Genomic DNA, 15,846 nt, shown 5'->3' with positions numbered 1-15,846 from the left:
TGCCAGCTCCTAGCAGAAGGAGCAATAGCCCTTTTCTTCAGTGTATTTGGCCCTTCAATTTTTAGCTGAATGTACCATAGGCAGGTATATGTAATAGGTGAGGGGACGTAATTTAAAACACAGGTGAAGATTTCATGATTTGGAACATTTTGCTTCTTTTGTTTTAATTTATGCCTGCAAGGCAGAATTTGTGTAAGCCATGATTATTAAAGCCTATAAAAAAACCTCATGGTTGGCAGAGGAAAGAATCTTACCTGGAGGCAATGCTAAATAATTACATACATTAGTTTCCAAGTCATTAGATAACAAGGAAAAAGAACAGACAAAATAGTTGGCAGAAAGTCAGACAGCTTCAGAAGCTATTACACAATTAAGATAAATTGGAGGTATAAATATATTTTGAAAACAGGGCTGCTAAAAGATAGTTCATTACACAACTAATTCCAACCCTGGGTAAGCAGGCTTGTGATAAACCCCACAAAATTTGGAGGTCACCAGAGACAATGAGTGGTCCAAAGTGATGGCTGGGTGGAGACTTGAACCCTGGTCTGCCCAGGTCTTAGTCCAACATTCTAACCACTACACCACTAGTAGAATAGGTAGCCCCATTGAAATTAGTCAATGTTAGTCACATCTATTAATTTCAATAGTCACATCTATTAATTTCAATGGAGCAACTCTGAGTATGACAAATGTTGGTTATAGCCTTGTATTGGTAGAAAATATAACATAAGTAGCAGGACTTCACTTCTTTCTTAATCTGTTGTAAGGAAATTCAGATAGATCTTCCTCTTGCCATTGAACGAAATGTGCTATACAAAATAAAAGGAAAAGTTAGGCAATTCTTGAATTCCGCAAGTTTTGCAAGATGCACCTGGATCAGTGGATTGCTCTGTCCTATTATGCAAAACTAAAATAACAATGTGCAATTTTGGACTCCCCTTAGGCTTCTAAGATTTGAACTCTAAAAGATAACAGATAGATTTGGCTCTAGTAATTGCTCCAACCTTTGACATCACATTTTTAAGAACAAAAGTTTATTTCTTAACAGATGCAAATATATACGGTACATCTTTAAGGATTCCTCCTCCCACCTAGCATTACTTTATTTAGAAGGCGATTATCTCCTTACATCTAGACTTCTCCAGGCTTGTTGAAAAATTGTGTTCTGCCTACATGGTTTAAGCCAAAAGAATTCAAATCACAGAAAGCATCTCTCCCTCTGGTATTCTATTTCTAAAAAAAGAACTTTAGGAAATATGTTTAAGGAAATAGGGACAGAATATCTGTCCCCTTGAGTGTTTTTCATATATGTTGTCAAGAGGAGAAAAAGCACGATCCAGACTTTTATTTTTATTTGCATAACAGTCTTAAAGTGGGCATTGGGTTCAACCATCAGGGTGGAAGACTGAGAGAAAATGTACAGCTGAACCAAATTCTATGGGTAACTACGCTGTGAGAAGTGGCATTACAAGTGACATTTGGGGAAGACAGAAAATTGTGGTGTTGTAGCAGTACAGCAAAGCATGCTGGGAAACGAGCTAAGGTAGCAGCCATACACAAATCTGAAGTGATGGACATGAGGCAGGAGTTGATAATGCAGGTGAGCTGCACACAGGTGAGCTGAATGCGAGCTGCCGGCCAGCCCTGTGGAGCCTCCTTTTATTGAGACAAATATGTAAACCAGGCAGATACATTTTGGGCTGTGACCTTTACACATCTTCTGGTTCCGAGATCGTGGGGTGGTACAAAGTTATTTTGGCACCTGTTTCCACCGTGTCATTTTCCCCTTGCACAGTGTATGACGAAGGATACAAAAGGTCTCAGAGACAAAGGTTACAGACAGGGCACCACAGACTACTGAGACCGCAGAAGGTTAGACAGAGGGAACGATGTTCAGACAGCTGTGGCTTGTCTGTGGCGGGGGGGGGGAGTGTGCTCCCTCCTGACCCCACTCCCCACTCCGCGATCATCCCTACACAAGTCAGGTGTGAACAGAGAGCGATGACTCAAAGAGCAACGTTATCCACACTGCCAAGACTAACCCCACCACCTTTGTATAGCTATGCTCATGTAACACATGGGTGTTGTTGTTTAGTCGTTTAGTCGTGTCCGACTCTTCATGACCCCATGGACCAGAGCAGCCAGGCACTCCTGTAGTAGTAATGCAAAAACACAAGCATAAATTCTCATAGGTTGAACGGGATGGGAAACCTATGACCTCTCAGATGCCTGCACCCCACAGTCAATGGTGGGGGATGATGGGAATTGTAGTGCAACATTTGGAGGGCCAAAGGTTACCCATTCCTGAGCTAAGGAGTTGCCACATTGTTTGTGTATTCATTGGTGAATATGCAAGTGACAAGGCTGTGCTGTCAAGAGTCTTTCCCACAGCTGCTGCCTACAGACCAAAACCCGAAAGTGACAGGACAGAGAATCAGAGAATACACCACAGCGCAAATCTCAAAGCACCTCAGATTGCCAGATGGGAATTGTATGCTTATTAGTTTTCCCCAGTTGAAAGGTGCTAATGTGTTAGGAGCTATTTGGAGGCACCCTTAGGCTGAGGCTGCTAATCTACAAGCGAGTTAAGAGAGACTTAATGGATTTAAGCCAATTTGTTTTCATGAACTTTCATGGCAATATAGTTCTTTTAACTCGCCCCATTTTAGCTTGACTGCATTGTTGTTGGAGTTGTTGGGCCGTGATCCACAAACCATTTAAGACAACGTGCTCGCTTTTTATTGGAGTATTTTCAATTGACTTCAGATCACCTTCTCTCATGCAGCTAACAGTTATAATAATGTCAACAGGGAAAGTAATTTCAATATAAATAGTATTTGTTAGTTCAAGTGACACCCTAAATTGGTTTCTGAGGAGAGACCAAACAGTAAATTAAACTAAAAGAATAAAGTGGGATTAAGATTAGCCCCAAAGGTCAAAGTCACTGGAATGGATACCATTTCCTTGTTAGTCTATTATGTACATACAGTGTGCTTCCAGAGTCTTTTGATGGAAATGTATAACCTAAAGTACGCATTAATAGCCATTATAACAATTGGAGGGAGACACAAACACAATAGAAATATTCCCTAGGCAGAAAGAATAGGCATTTATTAACAATTAACACAAATATAAAATCACTATAACCCACAGCTACCATTATTGTATGACATTATACGGGCCAGTTACTTAACTGCTTGAATGTTGGTTAAGCCAGCAATAAAATGGATAATAAAATACTACTGCTATCTAAAATAGCTTTCCTGTCTAATTAAAGATAAAAAGTGGAAGAGATACTAGGGCATAACCCATGAAGTGAAGAACTTTGATTTTCATTACTGTGCCAAACTGCATGTTACATGGGGTTTTCACATAACTTCCTTCCCAAGGTTTATTTTTAATATATATTATAATTATAAAAAGCTGCTGGAGACTGCCATCAGAATGAATGATGTGGGAAATTGTTAATTCTTTCTGCCAACCGTTTTCCCTCTCAAAATCCTCTCCAGCTAAATCCACCCTGTCACCTCTCTCCCACCACAGGACCTATTATTATACCCAAGGCAGAGAACTGTGGACCTCTAGATCAGCCTCCCCCAAAACTGATACCCTTCAGATCTTTTGGACTAGGACTTCCAATATAAAGCACCACATAAGTGCCAAATAATTGAATAATGGGCTTATTCAGGCTGAAAACCTCCATCTCCTGTTGCCAAAGGTATTTGGGATAAAGGGCTTCTTCATACTGAGTCATCCATTCCTGTCTTGCTACCAAGGACACTCAAGGTGTCAAGCATTCTCCAGTCCCATTAGTTGGTTCTTTTAAATTGTGGATACTTAGGGTAAAGGCCTGGTTTTTTAAAATGCAAAACATAAGCTGTAGGTCTTCTTCCACCAAAGAGGTGACTTCACTTCTAGACTCAATGATCTCATAGTTTTTAAATCTTTGTAAAGGGGTTGCTATGCACTTGTCTCATTTGGTTTTACTTGCCAAATTGCATGAGGATTTTTATTTTTTGCTAACTAGGAATGAGCTGACTTCTGCCTTACATGACACCCTGTCATTCCTGTGGTTCAACCTTTACAAAGAAAAACTGCATACCCACAGTCCCTTCACAGCAGATTGGCATATCCTAATGGTAGAATACCTGCAGCTTGCAAAGATGACAGGAAGCATAAGAGGCCAAACAAAACAAACAGTCTATAAGAACTGGAGAATTTTTAAAGAATACTTTAAAAATTATGGTATAAAAGGAAACTTCTTGGCAGAATTAGACTGAACCTTGCATTGTATAAATATAAGTTTGTAGGGAAGTTAAAAGAAACTATATAAGAAATATGTATAAGATGTGGTATAAGATAATCAACAGATAAAGTACAGCAAGACTAATTGGAAGTCATTTTTAATTTCTTGTTTTACAAGTTTTACAATCGTTCACAACATTGGGAGTACAAAGGATGTTAGTTATAAGAATTGTGTTGTTTCATATATTGCTACTGTCTGTTTGTCAATTTATAGTTTGTTTATTTGATTGTATGTTTGTCTGTTGGTTTGTTTGCTTTCCTGGCATAAATGTATCTATTTTAAAACAATAAAGATATACACATTGACAATTATTTCAGTAAAATAATTTTGCAAAAACTTCACCTAAAACAACTTGTCTGCTAACCACTTAATCAATAGATTAATCAGTGGGCATGCTTATTCAGTTTTGGTGTCTTTTTGCTATTTTGAAGGATGTACGAGACAATTCATAACTTAATAAACAAAGGATGCAGTTCATTGTTATTCCATCATTAGTATGTTGCTGTTTATTGTTTGTTACATACCAGAATCAAAATAATACCTAAAAACCCTTGTGTGTGTTGTTTCATCCCTCCCAAATAAAATCACAATTTATTTATTTAAGAAACCTTATATTCCACTTTCTTTTAAAACCTAACTGAGCTGAAGCCAGTTTACAGAACACCTCATAATAACAGGAAGATGATCAAATTTCAAATAATTCAGTATAAAAATAACCACACTTCAAACAGCTTATCATGAAGCACAACCACCACAGGAAACAGTATTAAAATAACAGTCAGAGAAGCATTTGACCAAATGCCTTTTATGAACAGCTGTTCTTTAACTAGATGCATGAAAGGGTGTAGGACCTGCTGAATCTCAGCCAAGCATCGCACAGAGCCGCTCCCTCCAAAAAGCCCTTGCACCTAGTAGTTGCCCACTGGGCCTCACAGAGATAATCCAACAGAAGGAAAATGGAGCCCTCAGAAACTGAATAGAACATCCAGGGAGGAATTAAAACTAAGGAAGGGTGGGGAACCTGTAGCACTCCGGATGTCACTGAACGATACCTTCCATCGTCTCTGCACTATTGGCTATGCTGGCTGGGGCTCATAGGAGTCAGGAGTAGATTAACATCTAGGAGGGCAGTTCCTCCACCACTGAATTATGAAGCTTTATAAAGTGTGTAAGTTCTAGTTTCCACAAACAAGACACCAGAAGAGCTCCTTACACATGCTATTCATGAGTTAGAAAAAAAAAGATCTTTAAGCTTTTGTCAAGGATCCTTTCTTTTTAGCTCTCAGACCCGGAGAGTGTAAGTTGCTACTTTATTCTTTTATAGGGGCAGGTGGGGCTCGTCAACCTGGGAAGGTAAACTCTGATCCTAAACATCTGCTGCCTTGTGTGGTATCTTTGAGAGATGGAAAGGCTAAGGCGTAAACCCTACACAAATCTGGAGTGGAGTCCCTAAGTTGGTTGGATGGCGCCTTGCACACCTCCTTCGTGCAACCCCTACAGCCCAGCTGGTGCCAAACACAATGTACTCCATACTCCATACTCACTGCCCGGGCTTGCACTCCAGGGAGGTTACTTTGGTGCTGCTAGTGCAGCAGTTGGACTTCACCCCTGAGGCATACTCCATTGTCTCTTGAGTCAGCTGGATGCCAACCACAGCATATATATATACATGTTTCGTTCTAAGAGAATACAACGAAAGCAGTTTTATTTTGTGTGCAAAGTAAGCTTTTTTAGCAGAAATTCTGCTTGGAAGCAAAATAAGGGAAAAGGAGCCTCAGGATTCTCTTCTCGGTTCACTTTTGTACCCAGGAAATCCCCCAGCACGGCAGTGTAAACGCATCTCCCTGCCTAGAGTCCGAGGTCGTGACCCAGGCGGGATGGGAAAGGGAAATGAAGAGGACGCCAAATGGCGGCCGAAAGTGTCAACGAAACAAAAACAACGCCACGCTCAGCCAACCGCAGCAGACGCTTCCCGCGTGTCCTATTCCGAGCGCTCTGTCCAATAGCGCCGAGGCGCTTAAGGCGCCATTTTTGATTTTGGAATGCTCGGGACTTAACCCCAACACCTGCGGGAATGGGTTTTGCCCTCTTTTAAAATGGCGCCCGGCATCGGCTGAGGGTCACGTGCCCCCCCCCCCCGGCGCTTTCCCGGACGCACAAGGCGCGTCCATAGCAGAGGAGGAAGTCGTGACTGAGTGTAACACAAGCGGACGGCTGAATGAGCATGCGCAGACCGACCTAATAGGCGGGGGCATCCCTGGGTTAGAGTAGTGTAGCCACGCCCTCTGCCTTGCCGCCTGTGGCTTCCTTGACTGAACTTCCCGGAGCCGGGCAAAGTGGGCGGGGCCGTTGTCTTTCCCTGACGGAGCTGCCGAACAGCTGCCTCTCGCGCGCGACCACCTGGCACATCATGCACGGCTCCCCCGCCATCCCCGAGGAGGTCAGCAGCCTCCTTGCAGGTAAGGATGCCCCGCGCGCCTGAGAAAGATTCAGCGCGGGTTTGCGGCTGCGGTAGAAGTTTCTCTGGGACGAAGGGTAGAGTGAAGTGGAGTTACAGGGAGGAGGGTGAGGGAAGTCTCGGGGAGGGGGCGATGTGGCAGGAAGATGGGACTGGTGCTCTGTAAGCCGGATAGGGGAAAAGAAAAACTTATTGGGAATAGAGTTTTCCAGCCAGGGGAGAGAAAAGAAAATGGGAGAACTGTAGGTAATAATATCCTGCAGGAGTTTTGCTAGAAAAGCCTCCTGGGCAAGGGAGGAACAGGTTGGAAGCTGTTGGGCAAATTGCTAAATTATGCATATGCAAATATACAGTGCTTTTTTCTTAAAAAAATGTTTAGAGCTACTCTCGTTTTGACTCAAGGTCAAAAAATAAAGGTAAATGGACAAAAGTATAAAGATTCACAAAATGTTTAGGGGTATGCATACCCCTGCGTCCACCCAGAAAAAAAGCACTGCAAAGCATAGTTAAGAGTGTTTATTTGAGGAACGAAAGTGCTTCAATGTGTCCAGCCAGCTTCCTGACCCCCCCACCCCCATATCACAATCTGCTTTTATGTGTGAATGCAGGGTGGTGGAGTGAACTAAATGGAGAAGTCCAAAATGTAGAAGCTTCCTCTTTAACCAAATGAAAGAGGCCTATGAAGTCCACTTATTTGCTTACATTTTCATGCATCTGACAAATGGGAGAACAGTTCTGTACTATCTATGCTGCATTTCCTGTGTCGCCCAATATACACTCTGAATGTCTCTTCCTTGTTGAAATTTGCATCGCTTATCTTGACAAATGCATCTTGTGACTGGTAACCTACAACTTCCGCAATGAAGTTCTTCTTTTACTCCTTTTCAAGAAACTTTGGAATAAACTCCCAATTTCTCCTGTCCCAAGCAGTGGCCTTTTTGTGTTTGTGATTTTTTTTTTTGCCTAGGATGAAGAACCTGTGTCCACCTCCCCAATTCCTAATGATACAATTTTATACCCATTTACCTGAATGGACAGTCTGTTGAACTCAGTGGGACTTTCTGTGTAAATATGTATGAGGTTAAGAGTCAACTTGTTTAAATAACCTCTTTCAGAGTGAGCAGGAATACAAAGACAAATGGTCCTGTAAGTACCTTAATTAAAGTCTAATTAACTTATTGCAGCATAAGCTTACAAATGCAGGGTCTCCCATCAACAACCTACATAGCTTCTTCTTTGGCGATTGCTCGTAGCTGAGTAAGATTAACTTCCATGAACACGGTCTAAACAGTGAATCCATAAGTGACGTGTGGATCCACACGTCCTTCCACAGTGGGGACATAGGTTTCCCAGGCGGGAGTTGATTACGGTGAGGGTTTGCCAAACGTGCCTTTATGCATGCATATATACATTCCTAAGACTAGAGCAGGCATCCCCAAACTCGGCCCTCCAGATGTTTTGGGAATACAATTCCCATCATCCCTGACCACTGGTCCTGTTAGCTAGGAATGATGGGAGGTGTAGTCCAAAACATCTGGAGGGCCGAGTTTGGGGATGCCTGGACTAGAGAAAGGGAATCTATTTTACAAGGTGAAAATAAAACACCAAGGAATACATCTTTAATCTCAGCTGCTTAAAAATGAGACTGCAGTTACACATGGGCGAGAGGTTGCCTGCTCTTGATGGAGTTACACTCCCTCTGAAGGAGTAGGTACGCAGCTTGGTACTTTTGGACCCATTGCTGTTGCCTCAGGCTCAGGTGGCCTCAGTGGTGCGGAGTGCCTTCCTCAGCTTCCACTGGTGGCCCATTGTGCCCCTATCTGGACAGGGATAGCCTAACTTGTGTTGTCTATGCTCTGATAACTTCTCGTTTGGATTACTGCAGTATGTTATATGTGGGGCTACCTCTGAAGACAGTACAAAAAAGTTCAGCTGGTGCAGAGTTCAGTGGCCTGGTTGCTCACTGGGCAAGACAGTTTAAGCATATAACACCCGTACTGGGCTGGCTGCCAGTTCATTTCTGGGGGCCTTTTCTGCGGTGGTTCCCTGTTTGTGGAATGCTCTCCACAGAGAGGCTTGTCAGACAAAAACATTCCTCTCCTCCCTGGCCCGTGGCTAATCTACCACTTTTAAAACTGTGTGTGGGGTGTGTATTATTGTTTTTGTTTGTTACTGTGTTATGCATTTTTGGTTTTTTATATTTATATTCCATCCAGCTATTATTTTGTTGGTTGATCTGAATTAAAAAGAGTCCTGAAAACTCTTTTTAACTCCTAAAAATATGCTTAGGTGGCAACTTTTTGGATTGTAGGGCAGCTGCCAAATGGATCTGGCCAGGAAGGCACTTCCTGCTGGTTTTAAAGACATAAGAAAACCAATGTTTTGGAGTTTCTTCTGCTCATCTTCCACTAGGCAGAGCGTTACGCTCTGGTTCTTTGGGATATCTGTTTCTGACTTGCTGGGGCAGCTTCTATCAATATGAAAAAGATTGAAAGAACAATGCCCAGCCCTGTTCTTCTTTTTTTTCTGTAAGCTGTATGTTTGTGGAATGTATGTATGTCAAAATCTAATAAAAAATAAGGTAAAAAAAGAACAACAACAACAAAAAAAAAAAAGAACAATGCCCAGCCCTGAGGTAATGGGCACCTATCCTGGACTTTCTATGTACAGCTGCTGACTCTGGCCTTGTTTACATGACTAATTAACCCAAGATGTAATGACATATTAGTGGATTAGTTTCTTCTTGATAAATCAGAAGCTGAAAGAAGTTAAGGGGTGCTGGTGATAAGTGACTGCAAACAAGCCTCCAGTCTCTTTGTTCCAGGGCTAGTTTTTGTGGGGTTGTAGTATATTGTAACCCTTCTGGATGATAGGCCATTAGGCTGTTGGACCAGATTTCTCCAGGTTGGACAACTGCAACTTTTAAGCATTTGTTCAGTGACGACGGTGCCTTGGATATGCCCATACGGATTCTTGCCTAAAATAGTTGTGAGAAAAGTGAACGGGTCAGGGCTAGTGAGGATGGGGAAAGAAAGAGAGTCTTAAATATTTAGCAGAATAAGCCAGATTGTAGTGCTTCAGTGGAGTATTTGCAGTAAGAATAGAGATTAGATAGCACATGCTTTTAGACTTCCAAGGAAGTCTTGCAGGTAGTGGGATGGCTTGTGAGCCTCGTCTTGTCTTCTGCACCTCAACTAATTTTGCGTACATCAGTGCACCCACATGAAGGGCTTGCATGTATCTGGTCTTTGAGACTTTACTGAAGAAATAACCACTATCATCTATGTTAAGTTGTGGGTTGACATAGTAGACGACACAGCGATTTCTCCAAGTAGCTCTTTATTTCGTAAGCTGGAATAGAACTGACTGCAAACAGCTCAGCCGGCCTACTTTTATAGGCAGCCGGCTGTCAACATTGTAGCAACAACAGCCCAGAGTTCCCGCCTAAAATAACTGACGTGGACCTGAGTGAAAACTATCTACAGACCTGAGTGAAAACTATATACTATATACAGTATCCCCCTGCTGGCCCAGGGTGAAACTTCACTACATAACACCCCTCCCCACCGAGATAAGGCGTTAGTTACAATCGTAATGGTTTCCTTATATACAGCACTATGCGTAATGGTTCAATTAGGCACAAAAGCATATCGGTTACATTTCCCATACTTAGACCAACAGTGATACATGTCCAACAACATAGTCCTTTAAATAAGTTGGGCGCTTGGGAACTCTGCCAGACCGCCGGGGACTGGTAGCCAAGTCCGGAGGGCCACACAGTTCTTGCTGAGGCTGTGGTGCGACCCTAGGTGGCGTTGGAACCAACTCCCCTGGATCCGCTGCTGTGGGTGGAGCCTCCGCAAGTGGAGTGGTCTGAGTCTGTGGTAAGTCTGGCAGACCCTCTGAAGCGGCTCGGTTCGGCTCCACGCTGGCAGTTTGCGAGGGAGGTGTAGGTGGGGCCTCGCCATCTGTACGTGTCTCTTCTGGAGCCGCAAGCGCAGTTGGGGGCACCTCGGTAGTGTCCAAGTCCCCAACCCTGCGCCTAAGCTGGTCTATGTGCCGTCGCCACAAGCCGTCGCCACAAGCGTCCGTCTTCGAGTGCCACCTGGTACGAGCAAGGTCCAGTGACTCCCACTACTGTGGCTGGCACCCAAGGAATGTCCCCCACATAGTTCCGGGCAAAGACCTGGTTTCCTGGGACAAATGATCGTGGCGCGTTGGCACAGCCTGGGGGTTCAGCCACGGCAAAGTCCGGGTGTAGCCGGTCGAGCAGTGACCTGAGGCGGCGGCCCATAAGCAGTTCAGCAGGACTCCGCCCTGTGGCCGCATGAGGGGTGATGTGTTGCACGAACAAGTATTCGGCGACCCGCTCATACCAGTCTCCCCGGTCCAGGCGCTGGAATAGAACTGACTGCAAACAGCTCAGCCGGCCTGCTTTTATAGGCAGCCGGCTGTCAACATTGTAGCAACAACAGCCCAGAGTTCCCGCCTAAAATAACTGACGTGGACCTGAGTGAAAACTATCTACAGACCTGAGTGAAAACTATATACAGTATCCCCCTGCTAGCCCAGGGTGAAACTTCACTACATAACAATCTACTTTTGTATAACTGCTCCAAGGGCTATAATCATAATCTTCATCTAAATTAATATACCACCCCTCACCCAAAGTTCAAAGACAAGTTACAACATACTAGTGTTTGTACAAAAGCACATTATTTGGAATTGAATTACATAGGTTTGAATAGTTCTCATTTAGGATTTGCTTATTAATCTTCAAAGCAGTCTTAGAATAATAGAATCATAGAACGATAGAGTTTGAAGGGATCCCAAGGAACATCTCGTACAGGGTTTCCCAAACTTGGGTCTCCAGCTGTTGTTAAACTACAACTCCCACCATTCCTAGCTAGCAGGATCAGTGGTCAGGGATGATGGGAATTGTAGTCCAACAACCCAAGCCTGGAAACCCTGTTCACTGATCTTGCCGAACTCTCTGTTGTGTTGTGTCCAGTGAGTACAGTTGTATATATTCTTTGGCAAACCTATATGGTTAGATCAGGGATGGTCAACTTCTATATTGTCATGTGCCAGTTTACTTTCAAGACAGTGGTCAAAAGTTTTTTTGGGGGAGGAAGAGTAAGTTTTACAAAATGAGAAGGTTGGCAAGGTTGCAGATCTTGAATATGGATGATCCATCTGATCATATAAAACTGATTTAGCGACCATAATTAAAAGAATGGTAACCACCCTCCTTATTTCTTATGCCCATGCTCTCCGTTAAGGCCATCTAGCCAAGGTAGAATATGATATTTTCTACATTTAGTTCTCGGACATAAAGATTGAATTCTTATAGTGCTTCATTTCCATTCTGAACATTAGTGAAATGAATGTTCATCACAGACGGATTCTGGATAACTGAATAAGACATAACCATTATGTGGATATCATTTAAGCTGATTACCTTTGCAATTACCATCTATTAAAACAGTATTGAAATGAGGCTAGATACATTGAAGTTAAGAGAGTGAGAGAGAGAAAGGAAAGGAGACCACTGACATTCTTGAAATAGCCTACAGTATCTGAAACATAGTTCAATTGTCTTTGCTATAAATTTGATGTAAGTGTCAGATCTGTAATAAAAATGGCATGGGGTATTTTTTATATACTTGCTGCTCAATTAGCTTCTTTTTTAATTAACAGTGGGCCTGGTTATCTTGTCCTTCTGGCTTTCCTTCCAGTTACCTGTCAGGGAAACTTAAATGGGTACATCTAAGAGTATGTAAACTTGGGTTTATGTTTTTGCATATAAGAAAGTGGTGCTCAGTTTCCTCAAGACCATTCTAATTCCCCCCTGCCATTCCAACTAGTCAGGTGGGATTTAAATTTTGATTCCACCCCGCCCCACTTGAGACCACTTTCCTCAATATGTGTGTGTGTGGGGGGGCATAACACAAATAAATAAAACTACAGCTAATTTCACAAGCTGCTTTGCCCATTTTTCAACATATTCTTCCAAATTTCCTCTTACTGTGCTAAATGGTTGTCCTTCCTAAGGGGACTTGTTTGTATGCTGACCTCTCCACCCTCAGAGCAACCCCCCTTCCCCAATTCTCAATGTAAAATACTGCAAAGCATTTAGATGTTGGAGGGTATTTAATCATTTGCAAAAGGAGATTACAAAACAAAAAAAAAGCAAAAATGTAAAGTGCATAGTTTGTTCTACGTGTGAAGTTAAATGTTATTTCCATGTTTTTAATGATCAAAATCCAGTGAAACTTAAAATATAGGTTCATTTTTCAAATATTAAGTTTTCTAGTGTCATATCTTCTGTACATAGAATTATACTGTTGATGTCTTTGAGATTATTGACTAGTTTTAACGTGACAATTTTACCCACATGCTTTCAAAACTGGGACCAGCTTTAACCCAGAGGAAGATATCATAAGTCTACGGTCACTTCTGAAAATGGGCTTTTGTTAATGAAAGTGCCAAATGATGTTTGATCTTGCTCAATCATATATGCATTAGAACAGTTTATTGTCTTCTAGCTTTTATTTCTCAAGTAATGGGGTGTATATATATTTTACACACTTTGACAGTTTATTAAAACTTGTTGGGTTCTTGTTCATTTAATGATGGCAAGTGTCAAAACAGCATTTGCTGTGCTAAGCATAAGCACAGCAGTGAACAAATCTATCCAATTTAGAGTTTGAAATATCTTTCAATTATATTATGCCTGGGACTGATAAAGTAATTCCATTAGATAGTTTGGATATTATTGCCTTATGAAAAAAGCCATAATAGAGGTATTTATCTTCTGAGAATTATCATTTCTTCTTTTGACTCATCTCTCTCTCCTTTCATTCTTTCATGATTTAGATGTCGACACATTTATATTGGATACCCTAAAAGGAGAGAATTTATCCAAAAGAGCAAAGGAAAAGAGGGATGCTCTGATTAAGAAGATAAAAGACATCAAGTCCAAGTAAGCGATTATGCATGTATGCTGTGCATTTAGTGCAGAAAGTGAATTATCCCTGCATCAAACCTATCATTATTATTTCTTCATGTTTTAACAGTGGAAAAACTGAGGCCGAAAGAGGGCACCCAATGGCAGTGTTTAGTTAGAACTGTAAGCCAGAATTTCTGGATCATCATGGTTTGTTGTGAATGAGTGGAATACTAGTGCATGCTGCTGAGTAATTCCCTCTTCATTCCTCCATCTTCACTCCTCTGGCTCATGGTTTGTTGCTCTCTATCAAGCCATGGTTGCTAGCCAGCTATAAACCATGGTTTGTTGTTGGCTTATGGATAGTGACTTGTTAGAGAGCAGCAAGCCAAGGCTTCCTGGTTCCCCACCCCCTCCTGCTTGTGCCATGCCAGGAGCTAAGTGGGAGCAATCAAGTACAGTTCAGTATCATATTGCTCTCTTACAATTCTTATTATTACTTCCTATATTTGTGACTCGCTTTTCTCACAGAGTAACCAGTGCAGGATTTTCATATAAGCTAAACAAGCTATAGCTTCCCCCCAAAAATGTAAAGGAAAAAACCCCCTGGATGTACATTTCCAAAAGATAACATAAAAAACAAATAAAATAAAACCTACATACAGCAACAGTATTTTATGTTGTGTAGGCTCCTATGATGTAAGTAATGGGCCCCACCTGCTAGCCTGCTCCTTAAAATATCACTGGTTTGCTCATTTCTATATATAGGGTGCCTATATTCTGCATGTGCAAATGGCTTTAGATACCTATTAGGTCCATAAATTACCATAGCATATATTCAACACAAAAAACACTGACAAATTGCTGTTGACAAAGGACAGGTGGACACATAAAGGGCCCCATTACCTTCAGTAGCCTAGGGCCTCATCAAACCTAAATCTGGCACTGAGAGTAACCCAAAGCTGTATACCTTAAAACCAGTTAAGAACAACCGATAAAAACCTAAAAATACAATTACTGATCCTTCCCCGCTAAAATAAGCTGCAGTACTATCCTTCAACTTAAGGTCGTAAAGCCCAGATTCATGCCTGAAAAAAGATTAAAATGGTGCCATGCCTGAAACACCCATTCTCATGTTGCCACCCTCTGAAACTCCTATAGTGGGAGCACACAAAGAAGAGCCTCAGATGATGATCACGTGGTCAGGGCTCATCACAATAAACCATGATTAGCCAGAAACTTTGGCTCACCATTATGTGTGAACATGGCCTATAAATTCCAGATCCTTGCCATTTAAATGGTTTCGATTATGCTGGTCCGGCTTGGGACATGCCATGTGGCCAGGCTACTGCGACGTGGTTGTCTCTTGCTTGTTGTGAAAAGTTCGGCACAGAAGAGTCTTTTGTTCTGCAGCCAGGCCAGAAACACAGGCTGCTGCTTCTCAGTAGGTTAGTTAAAAAAAAAAAAAAAGGAAAGCTGCCCTCCACTAAGCAGAGTGATGGAGGAGGAGGAGGACAACCTCCCCTCCAGCTGTGTTTCTGTACTGGTTGTGGAGGCTTTTCTTCCTTCGCAGCTAGCATGGAAACCAAGCAGACAGGCAGAGGACCGATGGTGAGATCCATCTCACTCCAACAGGCTTGTTCACTCACCTGTATGGAATTCCTAGTTGCCTGTGGCTAGCAGGTGAGTTGTTAAAATACAAGTCTGTACTGGGAAAAGGAAAGAACTGCACTACCTTTTTATGGCTTTCCGTCCTGATGAGTAATAAGAGTGAAGCATTTCTGTCCCTCTTGGGTTCTTTTGAGGATTTTTTGGGGGGGTCTTTCCTTGCAGTTGTTTGTCCATGTGGCTGGGTTGCTTGCATTTCTTTGGCATCTCAGAGCGTGGCATTTTGTTTGCATAAAAAAAAAAGAGATGGGAAAATGTGAAAGGAATGTGCCTTTCAATTTCTTAAACTAGAATGCAAATGCACATCTAAATAGCAGTGGCCTGTGTTTCCAGCATTGCAATCTGCCCCCCCCCCAGCAACTCTGAGGTTCAGTGTAGGAAGTCTGCAGTCTAGGCCGAATACGAGATCAAGGAGAAGAGCAGGTGGAAGAAGATTGCAAGAAGTTTAAAAACTACTTACAA

At 42.3% G+C, this 15,846-nt stretch overlaps 1 protein-coding gene across 1 annotated transcript in view; it reads left to right on the top strand.

Moving 5' to 3' along the window:
* Positions 1-6,597: 6,597 nt before the first annotated feature.
* SKAP2 (src kinase associated phosphoprotein 2) overlaps positions 6,598-15,846 on the top strand; it is a 100,964-nt gene continuing 91,715 nt past the window's right edge. The window contains exons 1-2 of the mRNA XM_081833822.1: positions 6,598-6,768; positions 13,647-13,752. Of these exons, the coding sequence (XP_081689948.1) occupies positions 6,720-6,768; positions 13,647-13,752 (155 nt within the window). The 5' untranslated portion in view covers positions 6,598-6,719. The remainder of the gene's footprint in view (positions 6,769-13,646; positions 13,753-15,846) is intronic.

The sequence above is a fragment of the Podarcis erhardii genome (assembly GCF_964252035.2).
Source record: "Podarcis erhardii genome assembly, chromosome: 12".
NCBI lineage: Eukaryota > Metazoa > Chordata > Lepidosauria > Squamata > Lacertidae > Podarcis > Podarcis erhardii.
The sequence above is the reverse complement of the archived record's forward strand: the minus strand, read 5'-3'. Positions and strand labels throughout refer to the sequence as shown.